This window comes from Pleurodeles waltl, chromosome 6 (genome assembly GCF_031143425.1).
Source record: "Pleurodeles waltl isolate 20211129_DDA chromosome 6, aPleWal1.hap1.20221129, whole genome shotgun sequence".
Taxonomy (NCBI): Eukaryota; Metazoa; Chordata; class Amphibia; order Caudata; family Salamandridae; genus Pleurodeles; species Pleurodeles waltl.
This window is the reverse complement of record NC_090445.1, coordinates 645,610,163-645,628,270: the sequence shown is the minus strand read 5'-3', so window position 1 is coordinate 645,628,270 and position 18,108 is coordinate 645,610,163. Positions and strand designations below refer to the sequence as shown.

General features: G+C 43.6%; 1 protein-coding gene across 2 annotated transcripts in view; it reads left to right on the top strand.

Moving 5' to 3' along the window:
• Positions 1-18,108, top strand: part of DENND2D (DENN domain containing 2D) — a 528,923-nt gene that overhangs the window by 314,798 nt on the left and 196,017 nt on the right. For both annotated transcript variants that reach the window (XM_069238997.1, XM_069238996.1), the window contains one exon: positions 9,540-9,688. In XM_069238997.1, coding sequence (XP_069095098.1) covers positions 9,540-9,688 — 149 coding nt within the window. The remainder of the gene's footprint in view (positions 1-9,539; positions 9,689-18,108) is intronic.

Genomic DNA, 18,108 nt, shown 5'->3' with positions numbered 1-18,108 from the left:
CTGTGTGGTCCTTAATTTCGCTCACGTCCAGAAACTCTTGAAGATTCTGGTGAACTATTGTGACCGCTACCATGCTGTCTAGCAGAGCCATCCTGTTTCGCAGTAATGTTCTCAGTATGTGTGGCATATTTTGCTGAAATTCTCGCAACCACCTTCTTTTTAAATTTTGTTTTTTGCTGAGGAAGTTTCTCTTCCTTCTTTATTATGACATCAGATGAGCATTATGAGTCCTTTTCTGGTTTCCAACACTCTTCTTGTCTACGCTCTAACCGTCCCGCTCTCTCGTACCATTTGTCGGATGAGTCCTAGAAGGATCGAAAAGGGTCATGTTTCAATATACTGATACCTTGCAGACTATTTCAGATTATCATGGTTGCACAAATTATAATGTTTTTCAGAGTTCTCTGGCTGTGGAGATTCTTCCTGTGATTTAATTTTATCTTTATTTGGTTTTTCTTTGCCCCAGTTTTTTATAGAAGACGTCTGTGCTTGCTTGATATTATCCTTTTCAGGATTACCTGTAAGCTGTGGCGTATTTGGTCTAGCCTCCAGATTTATCATGACCTATGCATGTATAAGTCTCAGCAATTATTTTTGGTAACTCGCGCTCCTTGGCAAGGAACTTGCATGAGAAGTTGGGGAACTGCCAGTGCTACTACTTCCCCTTTTACGTTTCATGAAATAATTCAGGACACTGTGGCAAAATTGCCATTTAATATCATCCCCAAGTCCAGGGCAGGGGCAACCCCCTATTTGTTTTGTATCTGTTTTAACACTTTTGGTAAAACAGCAAGAGATGGTGTACCATGAGTTTTGGTATATATTGCAGCACAAATGTGCCCCAAGTAGCACTGTTATCAATAGAAGGTACCATCCCAAGTGCAAGTATATTGTGAGAATTCTAAGTTTAACTCCAGAATGCAATTTCCTTCCCCCTGGTGGGTACCTTAGCCATAATAGCATTAATAGTCACTAGATTGATTTTAGGTGTAGTCAATTGTTTTTGGACAACTGGAGCAGCCCGTGCTGGGGCAGTGTTCGTTGTTTGCATTGAAATTGTGTTAAACGTCTATGGACCTGATTTAGAGTTTGGCAGAAGGGATTGCTCTGTCACAATTGTGACGGATATCTCATCCACCATATCACAATCCCATTATAGCCTAAGGAGATCGTAATACGATGGTCAGGATATCAGTCACACTTGTTACAGAGTAACCCATCCTCAAATCTCTAAATAAGGCCTTATATAATATAACTAGATCATTATATAATGGGTGCAGATCTGCTGCTGCTAAATTTGTGTATGCTTTAATATGGGGCATAGGCAGCTAGAACTGGCCATGTGGCCCGTCATTACTGAGGGTACCCAATCTAACATGTTCAGCAATGTGTGGTAGGGCACCTTGGAACTAATTGTGATGTTCCTGAAATGTCAAGGATATTTCTCAATAGCTGTATGCCCTGTATTGTGCTAGTGGGTTATCAACCATGTATGTATGAAATGTGTTTGTTTAGGCATCGACTGCAGGAAAGTTCACCCATGTAGCTTTACCACAAACATAACATCCCTCCCATTGACTAGCCCATTTTGAAGTAAATGTGTGGCAGCATTCCTACAATTAACTGGAATCACAACTGGATTTGCCATTTTAAAAACAAAATTCAGAGAAGGAAATACTAAGTGGGGTATCCTTTTAGAGATTCAAGCTTGAAGAACCTAAGGGTGACTTATTTTCCCCTTTCTTCTTTGGCATGCCAACGTGGATACTCTTCTCTGTAATACACGGATTGAAATATATTAGCCACAAATATGGTATGGACCTGTTGATTTTTGCTATCACCCTCTACATGTATATATTATCATGTAATTGTTTGCTCAGTGCATATTTTTACAGCCTTGAAAAAGTCACGTTTGTGACAAAACATGGCTGTATCTGTGGATCTATCAAATTTGTTTACTTGCAAAACTGATGCTTCTTAACATCAATAAAAGGATCTTACTTCATATGGACTCATCTGGATTAATAAAATATTGTTGACTGTTTAGGAGGGCTGCTGTATTTCCATAACTGTTGTTTGTATAGTGTCACCTTTTGTGTTGCACTAATATGCCTTTGGGTAGTAGGGCATAAACTAGAGTTCAGCACCACATTGCTTTGCTATTACATGTTTGGTTCTTTTACTTATTTTGCCACTTACTAGTTGATACATGAAGGATATGCAGCCCATGATACCACTACTGCCGGGCGATTGTAGGTGACTTACCAGTTGCCTTTGGTTATTGAGGCACTTCTGCTTTTCTATCAGACAGGTTTTGTTATGTTTCCCTGCTTGACTGGAAAGCTTTAGTGTTTGGTAAGTAAGAGGCACAGAAGGAAAACTGCAGGAAAGGGCACACACAGAGGAGTGTGTGTACATAAAATCCATTTGTCCTGACACCACAAAGTCAGAGCTGCCCTTGCCACTGACATATGTACAGCTGCAGCTGTGCTGTGGCACCTTGATTACCAGTCCTGAAGTTCTACCCAAGAACAAAGTATAATGTATTAAAGGTCTGCCTGTCCTCATTGGCAATGCGGAACTGTTGTCAAAAGACGTTAGTAGCCTTGAGACCTTCATCTGATGTCACAGGACATCTCCCTTCCATTGATCTGCAAATATCAAGACCTTTGTTCTATCCCGGTTGAAGGTTTTACCAGGCTGCACACACTAGTGATCCAACCCCTGCCAATCTTGCAGGTTACTCCTTTTTTACTACTGCTCCTGGTGAATCCTGAGGCCTGTAATATTTGAACCTGAAGAACATAAATCCTACCAAAGCTATACAGATCATGAAATTCAACTTATCTTGGCATCAGCTTCTTACCCCAGCTCAAGAAAACTCTGTTCCAGAAAGATGAGTGTGTGAAGGGGACATTTCAGTTGGCCAAGCCTATCACCCAGTTGAGACCACATTCACTTAGATAGAACCAGGAATTCTCCTGTGTCCTGCCTAGCTAGAGACATAACCGGACCTCCTGTATTCACATATGCTGACTGAAACTGCTTGGAGGGCTGTAAAATGAGAAATAAGTTGGGGGGGTCAAAATGTTGTGCTGATTATGTAGTGTCATATTTGCGTATACTAGACAGAAAGCAAAGAGAATCCTTATCAAGAAAAGCAGGATACAAAAAAGGAAACAACAGTGCACTTTAACAATTCCAGAGCTATAGAGGTCTATGATGTTACAGAAGCATTAGCATTAGTCGGCTTTAGCACCATAAATATATCCTTCCCCATACTCACAGTTTCCTCCTATGTAAACTTTCACACAAATATGAATTGCTCCATTCCGGCTGTAGGAAAATGGCTCCCTGTTGCATTTACCCCCACGTTTTGCCTGATACTGATGCTGACTTGACTGAGAAGTGTGCTGGGACCCTGCTAACCAGGCCCCAGCACCAGTGTTCTCTCACCTAAAATGTACCATTGTTTCCACAATTGGCATAACCTTGGCACTCAGATAAGTCCCTTGTAACTGGTACCCCTGGTACCAAGGGCCCTGATGCCAGGGAAGGTCTCTAAGGGCTGCAGCATGTCTTATGCCACCCTAGGGACCCCTCACTCAGCACATGCACACTGCCTCACAGCTTGTGTGTGCTGGTGGGGAGAAAATGACTAAGTCGACATGGCACTCCCCTCAGAGTGCCATGCCAACCTCACACTGCCTGTGGCATAGCTAAGTCACCCCTCTAGCAGGCCTTACAGACTTAAGGCAGGGTGCACTATACCACAGGTGAAGGCATATGTGCAAGAGCACTATGCCCCTACAGTGTCTAAGCAAAACCTTAGACATTGTAAGTGCAGGGTAGCCATAAGAGTATATGGTCTGGGAGTTTGTCAAACACGAACTCCACAGTTCCATAATGGCTACACTGAAAACTGGGAAGGTTGGTATCAAACTTCTCAGCACAATAAATGCACACTGATGCCAGTGTGCAATTTATTGTAAAAATACACCCAGAGGGCATTTTAGAGATGCCCCCTGAATACATTCTTGACTTCTAGTGTAGGCTGACCAGTTCCTGCCACCCTGCCACACACCAGACATGTTGCTGGCCACATAAGGAGAGTGCCTTTGTCACTCTGTGGCCAGGAACAAAGCCTGTACTGGGTGGAGGTGCTTCTCACCTCCCCCTGCAGGAACTGTAACACCTGGCGGTGAGCCTCAAAGGCTCACCCCTTTTGTTACAGCGCCCCAGGGCATCCCAGCTAGTGGAGAGGCCCGCCCCTCCGGCCACTGCCTCCACTTTTGGAGGCAAGGCTGGAGGAGATAATGAGAAAAACAAGGATTAGTCACCCACCAGTCAGGACAGCCCCTAAGGTGTCCTGAGCTAGGTAACCCCTGCCTTGAGAAATCCTCCATCTTGAGTTTGTAGGATTCCCCCAATAGGATTAGGGATGTGCCCCCTCCCAACCGGGAGGAGGCACAGAGAGGGTGTAGCCACCCTCCAGGACAGTAGCCATTGGCTACTGCCCTCCCAGACCTAAACACACCCCTAAATTGAGTATTTAGGAGCTCCCCAGATCCCAGGAAATCAGATACCTGCAACCTGAAGAAAGAAAGACTGCTGACCTACAAGCTTGCAGAGAAGGAGGAAGACGACAACTGCTTTGGCCCCAGCCCTACCGGCCTGTCTCCAACTTCGAAAACCTGCTCCAGCGACGCATCCGACAGGGACCAGCGACCTCTGTAGTCTCAGACGACTGCCCTGGACTACAGGACCAAGAAACCCCTGTGAACAGCGGCCCTGTTCAAAATCTGCAACTTCTTTGCAACAAAGAAGCAACTTTCAAAGACTGCACGTTTCCCGCCGGAAGTGTGAGACTTCACACTCTGCACCCGACGCCCCCGGCTCGACCTGGGTGGAGGACTCCCCGGTGACTGCGAGCCCGTGAGTAACCAGAGATGACCCCCCTGAACCCCCACAGCGACGCCATCAGAGAGAATCCAGAGGCTCCCCCTCACTGCGACTGCCTATAACAAGGGACCCGACGCCTGGAACCAACACTGCACCCGCAGCCCCCAGGACCTGAAGGAACCGAACTTCAACGTAGGAGCGACCCCCAGGCGACCCTCTGCCTAGCCCAGGTGGTGGCTGTCCCGAGAAGCCCCCCATGTGCCTGCCTGCATCGCTAGAGTGACCCCTGGGTCCCTCCATTGATTCCTACCTGAAACCCGACGCCTGCTTTTCTCACTACACCCGCCCACCCCTGTGCCGCTGAGGGTGTACTTTGTGTTCCTTCTCGAGTGTCCCCCGGTGCTCTACAAAACCCCCCTGGTCTGCCCTCCGAGGACACAGGTACTTACCTGTTGGCAGATTGGAACCAGAGCACCCCTGTTCTCCGTAAGTGCCTATGTGTTTTGGGCACCTCTTTGACCTCTGCACCTGACCGGCCCTGAGCTGCTGGTGTGGTAACTTTGGGGTTGCCTTGAACCCCCAACGGTGGGCTGCCTATGCCCCAGGACTGAGACTTGTAAGTGTTTTACTTACCTCCAAAACTAACCTTTACTTACATCCCCCAGGAACTGTTAATTTTTGCAGTGTGTCCACTTTGAAAATAGCTTATTGCCATTTTTACAAAGACTGTATGTGATATTGCTTTCATTCAAAGCTCCTAAAGTAGCTAAGTAAAGTACCTTACATTTAAAGTATTAACTGTAAATCTTGAACCTGTGGTTCTTAAAATAAACTAAGAAAATATATTTTTCAATATAAAAACCTATTGGCCTGGAGTAAGTCTTTGAGTGTGAGTTCCTCATTTATTGCCTGTATGTGTACAACAAATGCTTAACACTACCCTCTGATAAGCCTACTGCTCGACCACACTACCACAAAATAGAGCATTAGAATTTTCTACTTTTGCCACTATCTTACCTCTAAGGGGAACCCTTGGACTCTGTTCACACTATTGCTTACTTTGAAATAGTATATACAGAGCCAACTTCCTACACCGGCTAAATATATGTGTCATATTACACAGTTGGAGTTGCAGTAGGGTATAGTTAGGTCGGAGTTTCTCTAGGAAGACCGTTTTTTTTTTGTTTCACTAATAACTTTGGTGCTTTTTGACAGAGCTTCACAAAACATTCCAAGAAAATTCATCCACCACATCTCCTTCCTGGAGAGTTATGTGGTATGTCAAGCAGGGGCCGCGAACAAGGGGAGTCCTAAATCATTGATTTCCCATTTTAATTCCCATCGGAAACTTGTGTTGCAGCTACATAAAAATGGCTTAACTGAATTGCACCAAATTTGGCAAAAACTTTTTTAGCTTTACTCAGACAGCATGCTTCAGGTGGACACCTATAATCATAGATACTTTCCCTTGCAAATACCCCCCCACCCCCCAGCCAGGCTGGATCTTGAGAATTTTCTTCAACAATTAATTTGCGTGTCAGCAGGTGTCATCGTGCAGTCCACATCAGATCCGCCCCACCTTGAAAGTGACGTCTGGGACCCTACGTAGTCGCCATCTGCATGTGCTGATGTCAGTTCCTTTCTTTCTGCACCTTCCCATGTGATTCCAGAGTGCGCTTCATTCAGGCTTGACAGACCTTACTTTTAAAAATGTTCAAACTTTTCCAGTGTGCAAGGAATATGCCTCCCCTAAGATGACCAGGCTCAAGCCCTACACTTTTCCAGTGTGCAAGGAATATGCCTTCCCCTAAGATGACCAGGCTTAAGCCCTACAAGGCCTGTCTCTGGTGTATGGTCTCTTAGCATGACTCAGTGTTGTGTGACAGATATGCTCAGGTGAATCAAATGGCTTTCCGGAACCACAAGTACAAGTTCTAAGTCACAGAGCGTCACTGGAAGGCTTGAAAGATCCGGTCCCACTCGAAGTTGAGGGCATGGTTGCGATCTCTTTCCTGAGGCTGATACCATGAGCATTCTTCTTCCCGATCAAAGTCATCAGGCAGGCCAATAAAGCAGAAGCTCAAGATTTTGAAGCACTGCTCATTCATGTCCTGCCACTCCTGCTACAAAGAGTTACATGATGCCTAGTAGTTGTGGTCTCTGTTTCCAACTGTTGATCCGGTACCCAGCAGCAGTGCTGCAGCAGATGCAAGCCTTCAAAGAGGACATGGTGCGAATCTTCAGTTCCCTACCAGATCCCTCTGGGGGGGGGTCCCCCAGTTGGTCTACTTCAGGCGAATCCGTCCCCGATGCAGACTATGCCCCTCATCCCTATTCCTAGGTCAGCCTCAAGGCTGAACTCTAGGCCCCAAACAATGCCAAGATTGACACCGGAACCTCAGATAGCGATACCAGTACCAATGCTGGACTAAGATGATAGGCATTTCTGGCAAAGAAGCAAATCTACAATGGCCTCCTCCAGAGCTGCACCCATCTCACCCATTAGCATATTCTGATTCGGGGCGCTTCCACCACACTAAAACCTGTCTGATGGTAATAATTCACAAGTTTATTATGACAAAAGCTCGTTCTTGGATCTTCAAGATGCCAGTTGCTTCAATATCTCCCCCAACACTGGTGTACAATCATCCACTTCTTGTACAGCCACAGGAGAGTCTGCCTCCTTTGCAAGGGCGATCAGGAGGGCAGCAGAGGTCCTTAACCTACAACTTCCCACCACTGTAGTCAAGATCAATGTCCACACGAGGTCCTGGAGCCAGGGCAGGCCTCACCGTAGTGCCTTCTGCCCTTTAAAGAAGCTTGTACCGATATTAAACCTGAATCTTACCCACCAGTTAACATACACTGAAGATGCACAGACCACACAGCTGATCCTGCCTTTCTCCTGCAACATCCTACTCCATAGAGTCTGATGGTCCAGGCCCCTACCAGCAAACGTAATTCCAATGCATAGATACATTTGCAAAACATAAATTATCATCTGCCAGCCTTGCCCTACTTTCCATTAATTCAAGGAGCCTCCTGGGTCGCAACTCACATATGATGAGGGACATGGTGATAGAGATCTTGCTAGCAGTCCCAGAGGACCTTAAGACAAACCTCCAGTGGATTGTATACAATAGTCAAGAAGCAGCAAAGTATTGATTCGTTCGAGTCTGGACACTACCAACTGCTTAGGTAGGGCAGAAAAAAACAAATGTGGTACTTCGGCGCCATGCTTGGATTCGCTCTGCAGATTTTCTCAATGATGTTCAGTAATCCCTGATAAACATTCCTTCAGGGAAAGCAATGCCACAGAGCGCTCCTTGGGCTGGCACCTACGACCCACAGCAATTTCGCCCCTTCCAATGTTTAGAAGACAATTACAGCATAGGCCACAACAAACTTTGCCTCATCAAAAGCAGACCTTCCATGCCTTTCAAAGCAGAGGTCGAGGAACAGGTCGTTGGTGTCCAAGCACCATGCCCCCCTCCAAACCCGCCCCCCTCCCGTAGCTGATGCAAATCACTTTAAATGGCCCTCAGTTGCACATATTCCTATACATATGACTTCCATCAAGTCCCCTGTTCACTTTGAGTCTAATTGAACATTTTCATTGTCCAGGTGCCTGTAACAAAGCCATAATAGGTCTTCCTCCGGCCACCCATACACATTGATAGCAAACACCTAGCTTTAGGGTTTCTAGCGACTTTCCTCCTCCAAAGGCCTACAAGAATGCCTCCTTGCTGGCTGAACATCCTGTTGCAGCATGCAGGATGTTTTCTCCTTTGATATGAGCAGTGCTCGTTGTGAATTTTTAGAACACTGGTGCCATCCTGTGTCAGAGTCAGCCTTATCTCGTGTAGGGTTAGAAATGTATTCAACGTTGTGAGAGCCTTCTTCCCCCAAGATAACCAATGACAAGTACAGGGGCCTCGATCACATTTTCCTGGGTGCGCACAAAGCCACTCGGACTTGTGAGTATATCTGCCTTTTTCAAGAAACCAGAGAATTTGCTCAACATCATAAAGTGCGGAAATTCCCAGAAGATAGTGGGCTATGTTAGTACTTGAATCCCAAACACAACATGTGGGAGAGATTACATTCATTACAGATTCCGAGTTTGATTATGAATTACTATTCTTATAAGGATATTAAGAAAAAATATAACATAACCCTGTTTCTGAATTGACTCCGCGGGGTTTCTTCAGAAACCGTGCTGAAATGTAATGTTTTAATCTTGCTTTCAAAGCAGATGGTTATACCAAGACCCCTAAAATATTTTGGTTGGTCGATGATTAGGAAAATTGAAGGCCCACCAGGAGTTCCAACCACTGTCACGATAACTTATGAGCCCTTCTACATGTGGCTGAATTTAAGCGCAGGTATATATACTCTACAATTTAGGTGATATTTGAATCCAATGAATTTAATATCATTGGTTGCTTGATTTAGTAGTTATGTATTACCTTATTACATTTGATAGTTATGCCTCACATGCTACATATAGTAAATAATGCTGTTAAGTAAAGTGTTGATACCATTGGTCATGTTTTGCTTTGAAACACAAATATACAGTACGTTGATTGGGTAAAATGGTCAGGAATCAAAATGTTTTTTTTTTTCTTTGTTCATAGTTCATAGAACTTACGCGACCACTAGACTCCAGGTTGGAACATGTAGATTTTCGCATTCTCATCCAGCGTGTCACTTGTGAAAACATCCTTTGCATTTTTGCTTCTGCTGTTTTGGAAAGGCGGATAATTTTTCTTGCTGAAGAACTCAGGTATATATGAAAATACCGCTTCATTGTTATCATGTTGATTTTGTGAATATGTTTCCCTGTCAGTTTCCTACGGGCCAATACAGTCCCAGCGTTATCACTCTTTTTCCACGTACGTTTTCAGAATTTTGTGCCACTTGAAAGTATATGAGTGACTGGAAGGTGCTTCTACTTCTTGTTTGTCCCAACCAATGAGGCCCCTGACCCCTTGAAGGGGAGTGATTAAGTGTTTATTAAACCATAGATTGGTGGATATGGCTACATTGCACTACACAATACGTGGCCCTGTACTCTATGTACCAGTTGTATGAAGCCTACGGGGCGCCTACACTCACATTAGAGTTTTCTCTTAAGTTCATTGCATTGTTTCCTTGCACCATTCTTATTATTTCTTTATTTCCTGTTTTTTTTTTTACTTAGGCTACCTATTGTGCATCACTCCAACTTCAGTGGTTGTTTACTCTGCTCAGTACAGTTTAGTGTATCCAAATCACAAGGGTACTAACAAATAACTGATTTCAATGCCATGCTCTGCGATCCCTGAGCAACTGATTGCTTCTGATGCACAGCAGGGATACGTTGGACAAAGCTCACTTATTCTGCAACAAAGTACATTATTTGGTGCTCAGTAATGTATATTATACCATAGCAATGACAACCCAATGACGAACAAACTTCTGAGTCACTGGTTCCATAGAGATCTATATGACTGACTTTCAGGAATATGATAATGTGTATGCTTGTGATAATATTACCTGGCATCCAGGTGACTTATTTGTAACAGGGAAAATCCATGCAGGTGCAGAAAAGGACATCCACTGCCCAAAGGTTTACCATGATTACACATGCTGACTAGAATTTGTCGTCAGGCAGATTGATTTCCCCCTAAAAGGCATGAAAACCAGTTGACACTGTCATTCCGTCAAGGGATTGAACAATGCAAAGTGAATAGTCTCTCCCAATCCCTTTGGGCCATTCAGCATAGAATAGAGACATAGCCCCACACATGCTTCAGACATGGCTACAGAACAGAGGCTCATCTTGTGTACTGAATTTCTCTTCCATTGGACCACACTTCTCAGAAGAAGCCAAGAATAATCTCTAGTTTCCCAGTCCCACAGGTAGAAAAGAAACAGAATTGTTGTACACCTCACAAGGAAAACAACTGCTGATGCAGACAGCACAAAGGCATCCTTTGGCGGTAACCTGCTTCTTCAAGGTCTCTGATCGGTATGCCTTTTTAGGTCGGGAAAAGTCTGCCTCTTCTTGGCGACTCTGGCTAAAAAAAACTATACACCAACAGCCCACTTCAATGTAGGATTGTTAGAAATGGGGTCTTTGGTTGACAGTCAGGTTACCCCCTGTTCAAGCAAGGGCCCTCACTCTAGTCAGGGTAAAAGAGAATCACCCTCAGCTAGCCTCTTCTTACCCCCTTGGTAGCTTGGCAGAGCAGTAGGCTTAACTTCAGAGTGCTAGGTGTAAAGTATTTGTACCAACACACACAGTAACGTAATGAAAACACTAGAAAATGACACAACACAGGTTTAGAAACATAGGAAATATTTATCGAAACATAACAAGACCAAAACAACAAAAAACCAACATACACAAGTCAAGTTATTAATTTTTAAAGATTAAACTCAAAAATAGCGCTTAGAAACACAAAATGGTTCAATGATGTGTTAACACGGCATCGTAACGGAGTAATTCCCAACAATCTGACACCAGTGTTGCCGGACACAGAGTCGCATAGACCCCCAGGTACAGTACCTTGGTGAAGAAATGAAAACGAGTCAATGTGCGAAGTCGGGGATTGCGGCATCTGTGCAAAACGTTGAATCCGCGTACTTCAAGCGGCGTCGGTCACGATGTGGTGCGGCGACTTCCACGGAGTCACGGACTTCGGCGGGACTGCAGCGATGTCGGGACTGCGAAGGTCGTCGCGTTGCAGCGAAGATCATGGAGTCAGGCAGGCGGTCACCGGATCCAGCAGCGGCGTCGGTCCGAAGTCGATTTCCTTGAATTTCCACCAGCTTTCCTTCCAAGGGTCCAGGGACTGGATAGGGCACCACTTGTCAGAGCAGGAGTCTCTCCCAAGACTTCAGATGCTGGCAGAGAGAAGTCTTTGCTGTCCCTGAGACTTCAAACAACAGAAGGCAAGCTCTAAATCAAGCCCTTGGAAATTTCTTCACAAGATGGAAGGCACACAAAGTCAAGTCTTTGCCCTCTTACTCTGGCAGAAGCATCAACTGCAGGATAGCTCCACAAAGCACAGTCACAGGCAGGGCAGCTCTTCTTCCTCTGCTCTTCAGCTCTTCTCCAGGCAGAGGTTCTTCTTGTTTCCAGAAGTGTTCTTAAGTCTGTGGTTTTGGGTGCCAAAACTTATACCCAATTTCTCCTTTGAAGTAGGCCTACTTCAAAGTAAAGTCTCTTTTGAATGTGAACTCCTGCCTTTCCCATGTCAGGCCCCAGACGCTCACCAGGGGGTTGGAGACGGCATTGTGTGAGGACAGGCACAGCCCTTTCAGGTGTAAGTGACCACTCCTTCCCTCCCTCCTAGCACAGATGGCTCATCGGGAAATGCAGACTACACCCCAGCTCCCTTTGTGTCACTGTCTAGTGTGAGGTGCAACCAGCCCAACTGTCAAACTGACCCAGGCAGGGAATCCACAAACAGGCAGAGTCACAGAAATGGTATAAGCAAGAAAATGCTCACTTTCTAAAAGTGGCATTTTCAAACACACAATCTTAAAATCAACTTTACTAAAAGATGTATTTTTAAATTGTGAGCTCAGAGACCCCAAACTCCACATGTCCATCAGCTCCCAAAGAGAATCTACACTTTAATCAGATATAAAGGTAGCCCCCATGTTAACCTATGAGAGGGACAGGCCTTGCAACAGTGAAAAACTAATTTAGCAATATTTCACTGTCAGGACATATTAAACACATTACCATATGTCCTTCCTTAACCATACACTGCACCCTGCCCTTGGGGCTAGCTAGGGCCTACCTTAGGGGTGTCTGACATGTAAGAAAAGGGAAGGTTTAGGCCTGGCAAATGGGTGCACTTGCCAAGTCGAATTTACAGTTAAAACTGTACACACAGACACTGCAATGGCAGGTCTGAGACATGATTACAGAGCTACTTATGTGGGTGGCACAACCAGTGCTGCAGGCCCACTAGTAGCACTTGGTTTACAGGCCCTGGGCATCCCTAGTGCACTTTACTAGGGACTTACTAGTAAATCAAATATTCCAATCATGGATAAACCAATCAACCATACAATTTACACAGAGAGCATATACACTTTAGCACTGGTTAGCAGTGGTAAAGTGCTCAGAGTTCAAAAGCCAACAGCAACAGGTCAGAAAAAATAGCAGGCAGGAGGCATAAAGATTGGGGATGACCCTGCATAAGCAAAAAAGTCCAACAAGGATGAGCAGTATAAGCACTCTGGGCCATCCCAGTGCCCCTTTCGTGGATTTTATTTAGGGTGCATAGTTATTGTTTTATACAATGGTAAGCAATCCACATCGACCCTTTCTAGTCAACGGTATGTTAAGAACCTCTAGTTAGAAATGGCTCTGCATGGTCTGCCTGCATTTTCCCCCCACTCATGACATAAAGTCAGGGTTTCACAGAAAATCTAGCAAAATCTTCTCTTCAACTGTCCCGCAGAATTTAGCTTATGTAGACCACGTATGACACAAAACAAGCCTTATAATTTCTTCCTTACAAGTTCCATACATATTTATATAGAGAGAGTGGGCTCACTCTTTATTAATAATGGATCATAGAAGGATAAACCATGTCTTAAATCATTGGATATAATTTCCATCCAGTGAAGTTTAGTAAAAACCTTCAGTTCCTAATGGACAATCTTTCACCTCCTGTTACTAAGGATTTAAAACTAACACCTTATTTAACTGAGTTTTCAGAATAACTATCCTAAAGTCAACATTTTGCCCATTGGATATCTTTAAGAATCATGATAATGTGCTGTCGAGTTCATAGCATGGGAGCAACGAAGTTATGTGGCAAAAAAAATAATTCCAGTCAGCAATAATAAAATAGTAAAAAAAACATAAATGTGATTCCTAATTCAGCATGCTGCACTTTGGAGTGTAGGGTGATGGGCACCTGTTTCTTCAAAATGTAATTTAATATAAAAGATCATGTAGTACTTAATTTGCCTATCTTTCATAATTCTAAATTATTAAAATGCTTACTTTCCAAAGCTGTGGCTTTGAAACCTACAAAATTCTTCATGGGTCATAGGAGTACCTTGATAAAAAAGATTTGCATGTTATTGTTTTTAAATATACCTTGTTTTATACTGTGAATCTAGGTGTATCAGAGGTTTTTGAGAAGCCCAGGTTAAAAACCTCATTGTCAGCCTCACATGCCTCTAGCACCTGTTTGTAAGTTTAAAAAAGATGCCCTTGGGGACTGAGAAACAGGAGCTCTCCAGCGTCTGACACCTTCTTGTTGTTGTAGCTGTGATAGATACCTCTTGTTCAATAAACAGGGCTTCCAAATAGATTAATATATTTTAGAGTTCATAAATGAGGTCCGGGGATTGAAGACCTGCATCCTTCTTTGTGAAATATTGTTTTCAATGGTTATTTTCTGTAATGCAATACAGTGAACCAAACTATTTCCCTGTAACATATTTGTATTCAATCTGCAAGTCATTTATGATTTAAACCAATCACTGACCTACCCTATTTACAAACGTAATGAATAGATATAACAGGTATCTACTAGCTAGGTTGAAAGTTTAAAGCCAGCATCAATTGGGATTTTGTCAAGGTGCTTAATGACTGCCTATAGATGCTAGATTAAAGCAACATCTGTCACTGATTCTCTTCAGCCTTTAAATATTCTTCAGCTGACCATGGAATTATTACAAACATCTTGAAGATCTGCATGAACTTTTTGGGCAGATTATTGCACTGTTTCTCCTTGTTACTTTCTTCAGGTAATCATGTAGTGAAACTCATATAGCGAAGGAAGGTGAGGCAGATTATCTATCTACCCCGTCACATGTAGAGGGCAAGTGGACACTTGTGTGACAGGTGCTTCTGAATCTGGAACTGGAGTCTCTGGTAGTGTATGTGTATTGATAGCCACTGGTACACCAAAGATGGAGGATGGCTTATGTTGACTCAAGTTCCCTTCTAATACAACCGTGGATTTCTTAGCTGCCATTGTGTACGTTTTGCTCTTGCTATCCACTTAAGTATAACTGTATTTTGTTATAGACACTAACAAAGGTTTTTAGACTCTGAGACAGCATACAACTTAATCCTCACTCTACTAACCATACCCCATGTGTATGATACTTACAAATGTGGTTCATGCCCTTTTATTTTGCTACTTGGATTGTGGGAATTCTGTTTTGACTGGTGTTGCCAAACCCCACTCGGCTCTAATAATTTGCCCTTCGTAGAGGAAGTACCATGTTATATTGAGGTCAAGAAATCTATTTAGTTATCTTTCCTAATACTTCACTGTCTCATGTGACTTCCAATAAAGGCCCCTTTTGATAACAACACAACTTTATCACAGGAATGTCTACACATGTCAGCTTTCACACTTGAAACAAATATTTATTATCTTAGAAATATGCCATGTTTCATGTAGCTTACAAGAGTTTGCTCATTATAATAATAAAATGTCATTATTTTAAAATGCAACAAACTGATTTTCACTCTGTTCTTGGATTGGTCATACACATATGGTAATCCATTGCTGTCACCTTTCGAACTATGCCAGCCTGTCTTCTTTCCAGGAAGTAAAAAAAGATCATATTTAGGTCTAGCAGAGAGTGCTTGCTTGTTTCAGAGTGTATGTAATATATTCAGAGGTGGGGATTGAGTTAGTTCCTCTAGGTTATTAGACATTTTAAGCTTCATTCTTCAACCATTGGTTCATTGTACCAATCATTTGTGATGTATTGTGGTTTACTGTTCCACATAAATCTCACCATTTGATTGGTGTAACAAAGTATGCATCATTCCTTCCATGTGATGAGGTTATTCAATAACCAGGCTAACCCAACAAGTCCTCATGCACTTGTGTTGTTGAGAAACAAAATCTCAAATTTGAGCATGCAAGATTCCTTCAGTGTATTGGCATGACCCCCACGTCATGCACAGTTAGTCTGCTTGTGTTTTACCACAAACACTGAGTGAATAATACAACTCAGAGGTGTTGTGTCAGGTCACATGTATCGTCTTAAGCAGACCCACAAGATTTAGGCTATGGATTGAAACATCAGCGCTGTTAAGGAACTGTTCAATGCTGATTCATTCAAGTAGAGAGAACTGGATTTGTACTAGACTTTGTATACTTAAAGAAATTGGGAGGCATCCCTTATCTGTACATATGTATCATATTTTGTTGTCACATGGGTTTCCATCATGGCTGGTGTCACTGATATACAACCACCACCACCATGAATTCCAAAAGATGTAATTTTGTACTGGTTAGTTGCCACAAATCTCTGTTGTAGGCTAGCGCTGAATTTACCTATTGGCATAGAGAAGGGTGCCCTCCAAGCTTTAGAGAACATGCACCCTTGCTTCCAAGTCACTATAGCAAGCTCTAGCTTTTCATCCCCTGTCTTGGCACTGAAAGAAATTAGATTGATGGTTGAGGGGGTGAAAGCCCCACTCATGCAACAACCACAATCATTGTCAGGGTGAACCCACAAAGGTCACCAAATTAACCTGTCCTTAATCAGCTGGTAGCTTGTCACCAACAAGTCAGTCTTAACTTAGAGGCAATGTGTAAAGTAGTTATGTATCACACAAACAGTAATAAAGTAAAAACACAACTCAAGAAAAATCAGAAACCAATTTATAAAAATGACAAAAATCCAGTCAGTAAAGCCACAGATATTGAGGCTTGGAGCTTTTGTGGGAATAGCACCTTAAAGCACAAAGCACCACTCATGGTCATCTGATCACACTAGACATGGGAAAGACACAATTTTAGGCCTATTGTAATGGAACATGAGTCAAATATAGGGACCAGTCCCACTGAAAATTACCTTCTCAAATATGGCACAAAGAGTTCCATTCGTGCTGCAGGAGGCCACGAGGAGGAGGTTCGAGCGTCACAGATGGGTGTTGCTGCAGTGCAGAGATCCAGTCATCCCTGTAGCTTGAGTTGGTGGTCGTTGTGGGCTGTCGTTGCTGTAGCACAAAGTGTAGTTCTTGCATTGCCGGTCATTGCAGGTGGTCACTGTCGGTGCAAAGAACAGGTCTCACTGCAGTTGTCATGGATGGCAGAGCTGGAGCGTGAATGGGCCCAGTCATGCGGAACCCAGACTTCATGCTTTTCACCTTTTTATTTTGAGGAGCTTCCACTGATGCCAGCTGAGTTTACAGGACCTGGGAGGCACACCTTGGGGATCAGGATTCACTCCAGCAGAAGGGCTTGGGCAGGTCCAGTTGCAGCTGGTCAGCTGAGCAGTAGTGTTCTTGTAGGTCACACAGGAGGCCAGCCAGCTGATCTTTGGAGTTGCTCTTGGTAGCCTGGGGTCAAGGCAAGAAGGATCAGTCTTCCTTCTTCAGAAAACAAGGCAGTTTTTTTGAGAAGCTCTGAAGTCATCTGGCAGTACAACACTCTTTCCAGAAGAAGCATATCCTTCTAGAAGAAGAATCTTCTACAGGTCCAGGAGTGTCCTGGTGAGTAGCTCTGGAGGTCAATATTTATACCTGGTGCCGGACTTTGTGGGGGGGATTCTCTGGCCCACCTCCAACACTGGTTCTAGAATGTTGTTCACATTTCTCTGGTCAAAGCATCAAACAGTCTAGGGTGACAAACTGCAGGGCAGCCTTGGTGTCATAGACCTTTGTTTCGGCTGTAGGCAAAGCCCTTTGAAGTGTAAGTGGGGTTGGGTACTGCCCCTTCCAGGTATATTGCCAGGATGGCCAATCCTCGCCACACCTAAGCTGATTTTGTGTCGCTTCCTATAAAGAATACACAAACCCCAACATTAGAGCAATTCAGAGAAGGTAGAAGGCACAGTTGGTTGAGACAAGAACAAGAACATGCCAACCTACTAGAAGTGGCATTTTCAGAATTGTGACATAAAATCTGACTTTACCATTAAAAAGGATTTTAAATTACAATTAATTTGAGTGTAAACAGCATATCTCTATCTGCTCTCTATCTGAAGATAGCACTAATTAAATATATTAAGGTAACCCAGTGTTAGTCAGTGGGAGAGATAGGCCTTACAATAGGGATAAACAACTTTTTTACTGCCAGGACATATAAAACACAAGTACACACGTCCTAATTCTAAAATACAGTGTACCCTGCCCTATGAGCCTTTACGACTTACCTTACGGGTTATTTATCAGCATTAAAAAGTAAAGTTTAGACCTGGCAAAACATTTATTTT